The 14,760-nt window shown below is 37.2% G+C and overlaps 1 protein-coding gene and 1 pseudogene across 19 annotated transcripts in view; both read left to right on the top strand.

Annotated features, from left to right (window-relative positions):
• LOC106025983 (ankyrin repeat domain-containing protein 26-like) overlaps positions 1-14,760 on the top strand; it is a 162,102-nt gene that overhangs the window by 26,987 nt on the left and 120,355 nt on the right. For all 19 annotated transcript variants that reach the window (XR_010049031.1, XR_010049027.1, XR_010049030.1 and 16 more), the window contains exon 11: positions 8,571-8,644. Coding sequence is in view for 14 of the 19 variants with exons in the window: in XM_063254129.1 (XP_063110199.1) it covers positions 8,571-8,644 (74 nt within the window). In the remaining 5 variants the exon portion in view is untranslated. The remainder of the gene's footprint in view (positions 1-8,570; positions 8,645-14,760) is intronic.
• Positions 130-6,441, top strand: LOC134477188 (importin subunit alpha-1-like; annotated as a pseudogene).

Genomic DNA, 14,760 nt, shown 5'->3' with positions numbered 1-14,760 from the left:
CAACAGAAGTGCTCCCACATTGCCCTAAGCACCCTGGAGTCCAACAACTCACAGTCCTGCTGAAGTTGGGGGTTTTTGAGCCTGAGGACCTTAGTAGGAAGGTGTGTAACAACAGAGAATGGAGCTGGCATGGAGATCTACACTAGCCTGTGGTGAGTGCTTGGAATTTGGTCCTCCTGCAGGAGGTGGTGATCAGCTGGGTGACATGCTGGAATCAGGCAGGATGGGCCTGAATCTGGAACTGTAGTTGCTTCATTTGGCCTCTGCTGATGCAGAGCAGATTGGTGGGAACTGCTTCAACTGGGTCATGCCCCTGGAACGGGACCCAATAGCCAGGGATGAAGTTGCCCCTGAAACAGTCCTGAGCCAGTTCCATCTGTGCAGTACACACTAAGATGGTGAAGACTCACATGGTTGACTGGCTCAGAGGGGAGGGGCCAGCCTGCACTACCCCTGCTTGTACCTCACTGATCAACAGCAAATGGGAGAGGGCAGAAATACCTCACCATTGACTTCAAAGAAATCATAACCAATACAGAAAGGGCCTGGGACCCACACTATGCACTTGTCGGGAAGAAACCAGAAACATAACAAGAGAAAGAAAGAAAAATCTGTCTTCAGCTACCAATTCAAACAGTATGGGTCTAGGAGAGGTAATTACAGAAGAGATCAAGGATAGCAGACATGAAGTATTGGAAACAGCATCAGCTGACATAAAGAAATATCTTTGTGACATTATAGAAGACCTGAAAACAGCAATACTAATACAAGTACAGCAAGATATAAGAAGTCTAATAAAATAAATGCTAAGCACGTCTCAAGAAGACACAGATGGAAGAATGGAGGGTCACAGAAAAAGGAGAGAAACCTTTGATGAAGAATATAAAAAAGTGTAGAATACATGAAACATATTGAAAGATACTATCAGGAAATTAAAAACTACTTTGAAAGATTGCAAAACTGCCTGAAATAAACTAAAGATAGACTATGAAAACTTGAAGACAGGCTTGCAATATGTGATCATGAAAGGAAAGGTCTCTTAAAAGTAACAAGGAAACAGGAAATAGCAATACAAAGGCTAGAAAATGACAACAGGATCTATAACTTAAGAATAAAAAATGTGGGGCTTCTGGGAGAACATGGCGGACAGATAGCAGCAGCTACAGAGGCTCTCTGAAAGACCCAGCTAAAAATTCATGAATGGTGTGGAGTAAGGAATCATAAGCAAGTGGAGACATGGCCTGCTGACCCAAGAACGGGCTGAGAGAAACCAACTTGGAATGCAATCCTGGTGCTATAACAGGAACAGAAAAGCCTCAGTGTGGAAGCTGAAGCCCGCGCCATTGGAAGCCACGATTTGGATTTCCCACCACGTGGCGGCTGCGTCTACATTGGCTCGGCAGGGAGAGAGACGCATGGAAGCTCTGAGAACAGGAATCAGCAAAGGGAGTTAAAAACAGCACGGGCGGGGAGCCATGCATCCACCTCTGGTGAGTGAGGGAAAACTGGGACTCTCCCACGGTCCAGGAGACTCCAACAGAGGACATTCCGGGACTGGGCAGACTTGCAGGAGCGGGGCGCTGCAGCGACTTCAGCCACCTATCCCCCTCTCAAGCGGGATTGGTGAGAAGTGCCTAGCCTACGTGACGCTGCTGGCCGAGACCCAGTAGGCTAGCACAACCCAGATCCCAGAGCCTGAGGGTGGCCTGGAGGGGCGGGCCCCGCGTAGGCTGCCTGGTCTGCAACTTCCTGGTGTGCTGCGGTGGGCGGGAACACTAGTCGGCGCAATTCGATCAGGCTGTAGTTGACAGGGAGGGAAGCTGGGCCTCCTATATACGCTTGCATATATAAGGAACAAAGAATATGGGAAGAGGGAGCAATAAGAAAGGCCCTTCGGCCTCCAATCCTGAGAAACAGGCAAGAGCGGACACCGCACCAATAGACATAAAGCGCCATCTAGAGAGCTTCATAGATGAATTCAGGAATGAAGTTATTAATGGCCTAAAGCTAGACATAAGCAGAATAGTTAGAGAAATGCTAAGCACCACCCAAGAAAAAACGGATGGTGGAATGGAAGAACAGAAAAAGAGGGGAGAATTGTTTGATGGAGAAAAAAGAGAAAGCATAGAATACATGAAGCAGGTTCAAAGAGACTACCAGGAAACTAAAAAGTCTATCGAAAACTGGCATAACAGCTTGAAAGAAACTAAGGACAGACTATCTGAACTGGAGGGCAGATTTGTAATATGGGAGAATGAAATGAAAAACTTCTTAAAAGTAACAAAGAAACAAACAGCAATAATACAAAGACTAGAAGATGATAAGACGATCCATAACTTAAGAATTAAGAACATAAAAGAAAAAGTAGGGACACAAACAAATGAACTACAAAAGCTACTCACAGAAATAATCCAGGAGAATTTTCCTAATTTAGCAAAAGGTAAAGATACTCAGTTGTATGAAGCATACAGAACCCCAGCCACCTACAACCCAAACAGAGCAACACCCAGGCATATAATAATAAAAATTCCATAAATTCAATACAAGAACAGAATATTAAAAACTGTCAGAGACAAGAAACAGACCACTTACAAGGGAACACCCATCAGAATTACAGCAGATTTCTCTGTACAAACCATCAAATCACGAAGAGCGTGGGGGGAAATAATTGAAGCTTTGAAAGATAATAATCTCCAGCCAAGATTGAGATATCCTGCACAACTGTCCCTGGACATTGATGGAAAAACAAGGTGCTTCCAGGATAAAGAGGAACTGGGGGAATTTGCAACCACCAATTCAACTCTACAGAGAACACTGCAAGATATTCTAAAAAAGAAAAATACAAAAAATCCAGAAGTAGCGGCAGAGAGGCCACAATGAATGGAGCAGAAAACAAAATGAAGAAGACAAACTGACAACTAATGACAGAAAAAGAGCTCAACAGAAATGAGGCAGAGATGATTGGATGATAGGAACAGCTATTTTGGAGAAATGACGTCTTAATAGGTAATACTGATTTAGTATCATCTTGTTTTGAAGTCTCATCAAGCTTTTGTTCTTCTGTCTGCATTGGTCTAAACAGGTTGTATCTTATTGGATTTTATTATGTATGATAGTATAAGCAAAGACTTTTAAAGACAAGGAGATTATACAGTAACCATTGTTCATTTTCTGTTAGTTGATTCTAAATACCCTGCAATGCTGTCATTCTCTTAAATGGTTTTACATTGTTTTGATATATTTGATGCTACAGTATATGAAGTTATACTCAAAGATTTCAAGGAAAGAGACAATATGGTAACTACTTTTATGTCAGGATTATCTTGTGGTGAAACACTATTCTGCTTAAATGGTTATGTTTTGATCTGCGCTGTTTGGCTGTTATGCCCTCTTTTATCTCAATCTCCACTTCATTATTTACTTTTTTATTTTTATCCTTTTAAGGGAAAATAAATAGAAAATAGCAGGATATATTATAGTAACCCACTTTAACTTTTCATTATCTTGATTTAAAGCCCTGTATTACTCTCACCATCTTGTTTTTGACTGATGTCCCCTATTCTGTTTTGCTTGATAGTACCAGGTTCGAAAGTTTAGGCAACAGCTGTGAAGATAGTGAGATTCATTATGACACCCATTCTCATTGATTATTATCTACTTTTGAACACCTATAATGTCTCCAATGTTTTGGTTCTGTCGGTTTTGTTCTTTACTGTTTTGTTCAATTTTATTATAACTGATGATATAGGCAATTCTACTAGAGATAGTGGGAGACATTATGGTAACCATTGTCGATCACCTTGTATTATGCTTTTACATTATCTATTATGTCCACCCTTTTGATTTGATTGACTCTGTTCTGTTATGTCACATTTGGTTCTACTCCGTTCCAAAAAAAAGTAATAAGAACTGTGGGAGCAACAAAACCCAAAATGTGTAATTGTCATTGTACAAAAGAGAGGAAAAGAAAGTGCTCTAAACGATATAACTGCATGTATATTTAAAGGTATAAGATAGATAATGATATCACTAAGTTTTGTTGGATCATTGAACAGAACTGTTTGCAGTCTCACTGTTGGAATGTCCACTTTACAAGCTTTAATTTTGTGACTTGAACAATTATTTCTAAGATGACAATATGTAATCTATTAACTAGTGATTTCCTACTATTTATTTTTTTCTATAAATCTGTATAACTTGTACCCTTTCTCTGCTTTTTTTTCTCCCTAAATAAAATTTTTAAAAAATTTAAAAAAAAGAATAAAAAATGTGAATGAAGAAGCAGGGGTAAACACAAAGCAAATACAGACTATTCAAATAAATAATTAAGAAAAACTTCCCAAGCATAGGAAAAGGAAATGATATTCAGATGTATGAGGCATGCAGAACTCCAGCAATCTACAACCAAAATAGAGTTACACACAGACATATCATAATCAAGATCCCAGAAATTCCTCACAAGTACCGAACATTGAAAGCTGTCAGAGAAAAGAAACGATCACCTCTAAAGGAAAACCCGTCAAAATCATGACAGACTTCTTGACACAAACCATCAAATCAAAAATAGCTTGGAGTGAACTATTCCAAGCCTTGAAAGAAAATAATCTCCAACCCAGACTGATATTGCCTACAAAACTGTCTCTCAAAATTAATGGAGAAACAAGATGCTTCCATGACAAAGAGGAACTGGGAGAGTTTGTGATCATCAATCCAAACCTACAAAAAATACTGAAGGACATTCTAGAGGGGGAGAAAAAAACCCCAGGATTTCAGGAACAGTGGCAGAGAGGCCTCAATGAATGGGGCAGACAATGGAATGAAGGAGAAAAGTAGACAACCAATAGCAGAAAAATAGCATAGCAGAAATGAGGCAGAGAAGGTTGGCTATAATCTCTAACATAGATGGCCTTGATTCACTAACAAAAAGAAACACAGGCAGAGTAGATCAGGAGATAGGGTCCATCAAGATGCTCTGTGTATGTTGGTGGAAGTGTAGACTGGTATAACCTTTGTGGAGGTGAGTGTGGAGATTTCTCAGAAAGCTGGGATTGGAAGTCCCATATGTTCCAGCTATTCCACTTCTAGGCATATTACCAGAGCTGAAAGCATCATACCACAGTGATATATGTGCACCTATGTTTATAGCTGCACAAAGATATGAAAAGCTATAATCTGGAAAGTGAGCTCCCACTACTCAAGCTGCCAGGCAGCTGCTTTCTCAGGAAAACAGCCTCCCATAGATCACATAATCTGGGCCTGTTTGATTCTACAATTTGTGTCCTGCTTGGGCAGGACTGACTGTCGTCTCACTCAGTTTGAGTCTGCATGGGAACTCACTAATATTACTTCTGGGTCATCAGGACAGACCAAGGATGTTCTGGATGGAGGTGTTACCTCAGCATTCTTTTCTGTCTTGGCATTTCCCCATGCTCACATCAGTGACCTGTCTGTCTGTGCTCTTGAAATATTGCAGGTGATGGTTCAGTTTTCCAAGTCTTGGTTACCTAACATGGTACAATTGAACCACTGTTGGCTCTTCTTGAAGTTCCTTGTATGTCATCATTAGAAGGTGGTTACATAATCTTATCTGGACACTTTCATACCTTTGCTGCAATGAGAATCCTGCATAGCTGTTAGATACTGTTGAGCAAATTCTTTCTCTCTTGGTTCATCTCCTGTAGACGGTGATCTTATTTCTTACCTTACCAGTGGTCCAAACGAACACACTGAAGTAGTTGTAAAAACAGGAGTTGTGCACCATCTGCTGAAACTTCTAGGATCAAGTGAATTGTCCGTTCTGCCTCCCGTGCTACTAGCCATAGGGAATAATGTCACTGGAAAAGAAGAGACTCAGATTGTGAGAGATGCAGGATCATCTGCTGCTTTTCCCAGCCTGCTCATTCACCCCAAAACTAATCTTCAAAAGGAAGCTACATGGACAGAGTCAAACATCACAGTTGGCCAACAGGACCAGATACAGCAAGTTGTCCATCATGGATTAGTCCCTTTCCTTGTCAGTGTCCTAAGGCAGACTTTATGACTCAGAAGAAAGCTGTGTGGGCCGTGACCAACTACATGAACCATGGGGCAGTTGGCCAGGTTTATACTTTGTGCAGTCTAGTAAAATAGAACCATTGATAACTGCAAAAGATAGGAAAATTATTTTTGTTCTTCTGGATGCCATTTCAAATATTTTTCAGGCTGCTAGAATCTAGGCAAAACTGAGCAGCTTAGTGTAATGATCAAAGAATACGGGCGTTTGGCAAGCTTGAAGGTCTACGAGACCGTGAGAATGAGTCTGTGAATAAGGTCTCATTAAACTTGATTGAGAAGTATGTAGAGCAAGATCAAAATGTTGTGCCAGAAACTACCTCTGAAGGCTGCACTTTCCGGATTTAGGATTTGGCTCCTGGTACCTTTATCTTCTACGCATGCAGCTGAGGGACGCATCAATTTTTCTTGTGTCCTATGTTTGGCACAAGTTTGTCTGCTTCTCTACTGAGAACTCTTTTTTAAAATGTGATTTGTGTTTGTAGCACTTTTTACAATGAAACTATACTTGAACAGTTGCAAACTGTAAATATTATATGAAGGTTATCCTCTGAAGGGTTTCTTAGCACTATGTGGAATCTCATATCTTGCATTTTCCTGTGAATAAACATTAACTTCCATTCTTTGCTTTACCATTCTAAAAAATTAAATCACTAAATTCAATTAGTAGGACAATCTATTCATTGGTGTCACCTGATATGTATTCTACTTTATGTAACAGCTAAATTAGTGCCCTTAATCATGTGATTACATTGATAAGAAATCTTGAAACATAATGTATATGTCCTTACCATATCTTATAGACTACTAGTTATCTCCTAAATTAATGGGTATAGGCTATAAACCCAAAATTATTTCCCCACAGATGTGACTTCTTTGCATCTCCTGCTCTCCTTGCCTTCCTCTCCCCAACCTTTTCGCTGGAGACTAATCTCAAATAAATTCAGATCCCTGCACATGCTAAGCACATACTCTACCTCTGAAATTCACCTTCAGCCCTTCTCTTATGTGTTGATGTACGTGGTAACCTCAAGAAGCAGGGCATTTTACACAAAACACTAAATGTGTTCCCTCCACATCACAACAGGTGAAGTAAGAATTACAGAGTAGACTCAAGCAAGTTAAAGAAATCTAAGTAGTTCATTTCACAACTCTTTTGTGAAATGATATCTTTTGAAAAATAATTAGTAGAGTGTTGTTCTCCAAGGACGCAGTTGTATACATTTATTTATTTAATAAAAATTCATTCTATAACGGGTACTCATGATTTCATATCTGAATATTTCTGGAAATAGAATTTATGGACTGTTTAAGAGGTTTAGGCCTGCATCAGCTTTACTTGACACTGGTTCCTTCTATGAATTCATCTCCCTCCCTTTATTCACTTGGCCATCATATTCATCCTCCTGACTATTGAGAGTGATTGATCTCTGGAACAGATGTGACCATGAGCCACTGTTCAAAGCACTGATGCGCAAACATCTCAAAGTTACCTTTAGGCTTGCATGATCTGACTTCTACTTCTGTATGTTCAGCCTTCTCATCTGTCTGCCCTCATTGATCTCAGGCATTCCTAAACAGCTAGTGATATTTTCCATTGTGATTCCTCTATTTTTAGATCAGTATCATTCCCATTTAATATTTTTTTCTCTTGCTACTACCTTTCATACTCCCACAATTCCCTGCCTTGTGTCTGGCTAACCTCACTCTAATTCTAAGCTCATCATTACCTCTAGAAAAGCCATTCCCAATACCTTTTATTTATGCTCTCTAAACCCCAGTGCTTAGCACTTAGCAAGAATTCCATAAATAGTTTTTGAGTAAGATGAAGGAAGACTTGTATACAAAGAAGATTTAAAAGATTGTCCCATGCAATACAGGATCAAAAAGTTTAATAAGGAAGTAAGTTTGTTGTTTGTGTGGTAAAGATACAGTGGAAACATTGATGAAAGGGAGCCCCAAAGAAAGAAGCAGTTGTTTTATGTGGAGAAGGTAAACATAATCAAGAAATAATTCACATTATAAACTGAGTCTTAAAAGATTTTTTAAAATGTTGCCAGAAGAGTGGATGAAGACATTGCAGACATAAAGAAAAGGGTGTTCACTGATAAACATGTAAAGGTAATAGTAATTTACAGACCTTTAATAATAACATGCTGAGCTGTTTAAAAGTAGCCAAGATGTGTGGGAGAATAATGCATAGAGTGGATTTATATGTTTCTGTTGTATTTGAAATATTTCTGACTTCCATCTATGCTTAGGGAGTAAATTCATGATGAAGCTCTAAGAGGTCCCTATATCTTCAATATAGTGATATCTAATATCTTTCCAAATAATTTGTTAATTTGGGGATAATTACAAGTATTTCTATGTAAATATCCAAAAATTAGGATTAATTCAATTATTTAATTCTTAACTGGAAAATAAAAATAAATTTGTATTAGTTTTTCTATTTCATAAAAACTCACTTTTTATCTGTTCTAAGTAGTTTATTTTACATAAATATATAAATTTTTCAGAAGAACTGAACATAGAACTGACATTAAAGGAAGATTTGAGAAGACGTGATGACAGTGAAAACAGCCAGGACCAGGTAAGTAAAAATGTAAATTTATATGCCTAGTTTAACATTGTTTTGTTTTCTTTAATAATATAGTATAAGCCAAATGAAATGACTTTTCTGACTCACATTTTAGAATCAGTAGTTTATGATTTAATATTTACTTTTGAAAATATTTCAGTCATGCCAAGGACATGGCTCAGTGACACAAATGCCAGCCTGCATATACCCCTGAGTTTGATTCCTGAGACCCCCTCCAAAAGAAAAAACTTTTAACCAGTTATAAACAAGTTATTCTTAGAATCTATAGTAACTTATGTCTAAGTTTTAGATTTAAGGCAAAAGTGCTTCCATGTGTGCAATGTTCTTAAATGACGAAGAAAGGGAGTCCAGGTTCAAGCCCTTTTGTTAAGCAGCTCATGTTAGGGCCAGTGGAACAGTGATGACCACTGTTGGATGCACAACAAATGGTGATCATTCCCAGAGCCTCAGCAATGTAGTCCTGAGTCCTGTTAGAAAGGAAAGAGACAATATGGTAACTACTTTTAGGTCAGGATTATCTGGTGGTGAAACACTATTCTGCTTAAATGGTTATGTTTTGATCTGCGCTGTTTCATTGTTATGCCCTCTTTTATCTCAATCTCCACTCCATTATTTACTTTTTTATTTTTATCCTTTTAATTAAAGGAAAAAAATAGCAGGATATATTATAGTAACCCACTTTGACTTTCCATTACCTCAATTTAAAGCCCTGTATTACTCTCACCATCTGGTTTTTAACTGATGCTCCCCTATTCTGTTTTGCTGGATAGTGTCAGGTTCAAAAGTTTAGGCATCAGCTGTGAAGATAATGAGATTCATTATAACGCCCATTCTCTTTTATCTACTTTTGAAGACCCCCAATGTCTCCAATGTTTTGGTTTTGTCGGTTTTATTCTTTACTGTTTTGTTCAATTGTATTATAACTAACGATATAGGCAATTCTATTAGAGATAGCGGGAGGCATTATGGTAACCATTGTTGATCACCTTGTATTATGTTTTCACATTATCTATTATGTCCACCCTTTTGACTTGACCGATTCTGTTCTGCTATGTCACATTTGGTTTTACTCTCTTCCAAAAAAGTAATAAGAACCGTGGGAGCAATGAAACCCAAAATGTGTAATAGTCATTGTACAAAAGAGAGGAAAAGAAAGTGCTCTAAACTATATAACTGCATGTATATTTAAGTGTATAAGATAGAAAATGATATCACAGAGTTTTATTGGATCATTGAACAGAACTGTTTGCAGTATCATTGATGGAATGTCCACTTTACAAGCTTTAATTTTGTCACTTGAACAATTATTTCTAAGATGACAATATGTAATCCATTAACTAGTGATTTCCTACTGTTCATTTTTTTCTATAAATCTGTATAACTTGTGCCCTTTCTCTGCTTTTTTTTTCTCCTTAAATAAAATTAAAAAAAAAAAGAATTGAATTGTACTTTCTAGTCTCTAGCTAATTCCATTGCCTACATTGAACGGTCATAAAGTCAACCCAGCTGCAGAGACTCATACCTTCCCAACTGAGACTTTGGTGTTAGGGTACAAACAATAATTTCTTACTTCAATGTAAGAAATCAGTAAGTACTTCATCCACTCTGTGTAGTAAACATTAGAATATATTAGAAGTGGATTTAACAAACGTAGTTCACATGGATGCGCAACACTTTTGTGGTATAAATTTGAATCACTCTGACTGGTGACCTTGTCTCTCAGTAATTTAAAGTCTACCTATACTCCAGTTAGTAAGCTTTAGAACAAAGGACTTTTTAATGAAGGATTCGCTGTTTAAAGGGTGACATTTTAGTTAAGTTTCTCATTGATAAGGCAAAATACCCAGCACCCAAAGTAAAATGAAGAAAGGTTTATTTAGCTCATGTTTTGTAGAGATTTCAGTCAGTAATCTGTTGGGCCCAAGGTAGGGCTGCATGGCAGAGGGGCAAACATGCATGTTGCCAGAAGACATCAAATGCAGCAGAAGACCTGAATAGGGTCTTCACTTTTTATCTTATCCAGACTACTAGGATTAGGGTGATGCCAAACCAATCAGTGAATTGATGTAGCAGGCACACCCTTAATTCCAGTACCACAAACTAGATTCAGTGACCTTGAAAAAGCTCTATGACTGCATGGGTCTTTGAGGGGACAGGTAGGCCCAAGCCATAACAAATGGTAAGATAAAATATCTTTATATGGGAACAGATTTATAATATTAAAGATCACTTAGTACATATTTTTAAATTTAGAACATAAGTTTAGTCTACACACAGATAAAGTGAAGGTGTTGGTTCATGTTTTTCTCTTTGTTTTAAGGTAAGGTAGATTATTTTTCAACCACTTTGTTGCAGTCCACTGAGGAAGAAGTAGCTATGTAAATTAAGTCATCAATGAGACAGGCTAAATTTTAATTTTCTACTTTCCCTTTTTCCAAACTTTGTGGTTTCTTAAGAAGAATATTATGTTAAAAATATGCTCCCCTGAAGAAAAGGCATCAGAGAATCAGACCAAGGAAACTAATCTTCCACTTCTACATTTGGAAAAAGTCTCTTAAGAATCAGAAACCATTATAGATTTTGAGAGATTGGATATATCTTTACACTTGGGAACTCATTATGTGAAAAAGTATAAGAAAAATTGATCAAAAACCATATAACCATGTATCACTGTAATATATTTTCTTTAACTCTTTTGGGATGATGCCTGGAAAGAAAATAATTAGAACAAGTGGAATTTCTAATTTTAGTTTTTGAGGGATCCCCATACTGATTCCCATGGTGGTTATTCTAGTTTACATTCCACCAACCATGTAAAATGGTCTCTTTTTCCCACAACCTCTCCAGCATTTGCTGTTTTTGATTTCTTGATAACCATCCTTCCTGGAATAATCTGGAGTCTTACTGTTAATTTTTAATTTGGATTGCTTTAATGATCAGTGATTTTCAACAATTTTTCATGTACTTATTGACTACTTGTATTTCTTCTGAAAAGTAGACTCATTTCAGTTGCCCTTTTTAAAACTGAGTCTTTTATTGTGGGGGGTCTATTTTGCTGATTTTTTAAAAAGAGGGTAAAATTAAACATAACAAAACATCATAAGATAACAATATAAAAGACACAGATTGCAAAGCAAGACAACTGGAGATCTTCACTGTCTATCATTTTTTCTCTTGTTTTCTTCCAAATAGTTGTCCATATCGCCACATACAATGAATGCATACAAAACATAATCGTATAGAACTGATCAGAACAGGATGATGAAGGCATTTTAGGTCTTTAAGACCAGACAATAGGGAAGTCAACAATGGCTGCCATAACGTCTCTTACTCTCTTCAAAATAGCTGTCCATACTTTCATGTATGTTGAAATTAAACAAAACAAAACAGGCTAAAATCACTCTGACCAAAGAATAATAGTATTGCTGAATTTCACATCATGATGCTATGGAATCAGCACTGGTAACCTTAGTGTCTATTTCTTCAGAGTAGCTGTTCATCTCATCATGCATTATATTATCAACTCTCATGAACTTTTTAGAAGTTCTACACATGCATGAGTTTCTGCATGTATACCTGTCCTTTCTGTATTAGAGGGAAAAGCAAAACAAGACAAAACAAAACAAATTACTAGAAAAACCTGAAACAAAAAAGACATATAGACAACAATAGAAAGAGCCTAGAACACTGAAAATATAGGCCTTCAAAACAAGGTGGTAGGAGCATAACTAGGGTTGTTATTTTATGTAACGATCTTCAAGAGTTCCTCAGATAACTATTCAATAATATTCACAATTGTTCCAATCCTATGTGAGTTTGATTTATTTCACTTGTGAGTGTGGTCTCAAGTTGCATCCATTTACTTATAAATATCTCAATGTGATCATTTTTTATAGCATAGTAGTACTCCTTTGTATAAAAATATCACATCTTTTTTATCCATTCCTCAGTTGATGGGCATTTAAGTTTTTCCAAGATCTGACTATTTCAAATTGTGCCTATAAACATGGCTGCACATGTATCACTGTGGCATGATGATTTCAGTTCTTCTGGGAATATGCCCACAAGTGGGATAGCTGGGTCAAATGGGATGTCCAATCCCAGCTTTTTGAGGAATCTCCAGATTGACCTCCATAGTGGTTGCACATCCCCACCAACAGTGCAGAAGTGTTCCTTTTTCCCTTCAGCCTCTCCAGCTTTTGTTGTTGGTAGTTTTGTTTATCCTGGCCATTCTTTCTGGAGTGAGATGAAACCTCAGTGTTGTTTTAATGTGCATTTCTCTAATGATCAATGATGCTGAATTCTTTCATGTATTTATTTGCCACTTGTATTTCTTCATCTGAGAAGTGTGTGTTCATCTCAGATGCCCATTTTTGGAATGGGTCTTTGAATTTGGGCATCTGATTTTTTAAATTCTTTATATATTCTAGACAGAAGGTCTTTGTCTGAGGGACCGTTCACTAAGATTTTTTTCCAATTTGTGGGTTTTCTTTTGGCTATGCTGGATATTTTTTTGACATGTAAAAATTCTTTAATAGGACGTGACCCCAGTTATTGATTCTGTGAAGCATTTCACATGCAGTTTGAGTCTTATTCATGAATTCTGTACCTACCCCTATGTATTCAAGATTTCTACCTACTTTGTTTTCCAACAAACTTACTGTTTCTGTCTTAAGATTTTTAGATCTTTCATGCATTTAGTTAGTTTAGTACACTGTGACAGGCATGGTTCTAGTTTTAGTTTTTGGCCTATGGAGAGCCAATTTTTCCAGCGCTATTCATTGAAGAAACTATCTTTCTTCCAGTGGACATGTTTGGCCCCCTTATCAAAGAAAAAGTGGCTGAGTGTGTTTGTTATTGTATCTTCTAATGTATTCTATTGATCTTTACATCTGTTTTTATTCCATACCATGCTGATTTTATTACAGTAGCTTTGTACTATAACTTCAAGTCAGGGATTGTGGTTCCTCCTGCCTTGCCTTTGTTGCTTAGAACTGCCTTTGCTATTCTGGGTCTCTTCTGGTTTCAGATGAATTTTAGGGGTGATTTCTCTAGACCTGTGAGGTATGCTAATGGTATTTTGATTGGGATTACATTAAAGTTATATAACACTTTTGGGAGAATGGCCATTTTCACAATGCTCGTTCTTCCTATCCATGAACAAGGGATGTCTTTCAATTTTCTGAGATTCCCTTCAATTTCTTTTTTAAGGGTATCATAGTTTTCCCTGGACAGATCTTTTGTCTCTTTTTTCAGATTAGATCGTAAGTATTTCATTTTGTTGTTGATATATATTGTAAAGGGTATGGCTTCTCTTATTTCTCTCAGTGGTTTTGTTGTTAGTGTATAGGAATGCTATTGATTTTTGAGTGTTGAATTTGTATCCATCTACTTTACTGAATTTATTTATTATACCTAGGAGTGTTTCAATGGAGTTTGGGGGTCGTCTGTGTAGAGTATCATGTCACCTGCAAATAATGATAATTTAACTTCCTCTTATCCTGTCTTTACTCCTTTTATTTCTCTCTCTTGTCCAATTGCTCTGGCTAGTATTTCCAGTACTGTGTTGAATAGGAGTGGTGGTAAGGGACATCCTTGTCTTGTGCCTAATTTTAAGGTAGAGGCTTTCATTTTCTGGCCATTTAATATGATGCTGGCTGTTGGTTTGTCATAGATAGCCTTTATCATATTGAGGTAAAAACCATCTATTCCCATTTTCTGTAAGGTTTTTTTTTTATGATGAATAAGTGTTGGACCTTATCAAAGTTTTTTTTGTATGTGTAGGAATGATCACGTGGTTCTTATTTTTGGCTCTATTGATATGGTGGATTAAATTTATTGATTTGTGTATGTTGAACATACACATTGTTCCTTGCATTCCTGGAATGCATTCCTGGGATGAACCCCACTTGGTCATGGTGTATAATAATCTTGATGATTTGGTGCATTCTGTTTGCCTAAATTTTATTGAGAATTTTTGCATCTATGTTCATTGGGGAGATTGGCCTATAATTCTCTTTCTTGGTTGGGTGTTTGGTATAAGGTTTTGGTATTAGAGTAATGTTTGCTTCCAGGAATGAGTTAGGGAGAATTATTCCCCTTTCAAT

Source organism: Cavia porcellus, unplaced genomic scaffold, assembly GCF_034190915.1.
Source record: "Cavia porcellus strain 051 isolate PalLab524CR breed Dunkin Hartley unplaced genomic scaffold, mCavPor4.1 scaffold_8, whole genome shotgun sequence".
NCBI lineage: Eukaryota > Metazoa > Chordata > Mammalia > Rodentia > Caviidae > Cavia > Cavia porcellus.
The sequence above is the reverse complement of the archived record's forward strand: the minus strand, read 5'-3'. Positions and strand labels throughout refer to the sequence as shown.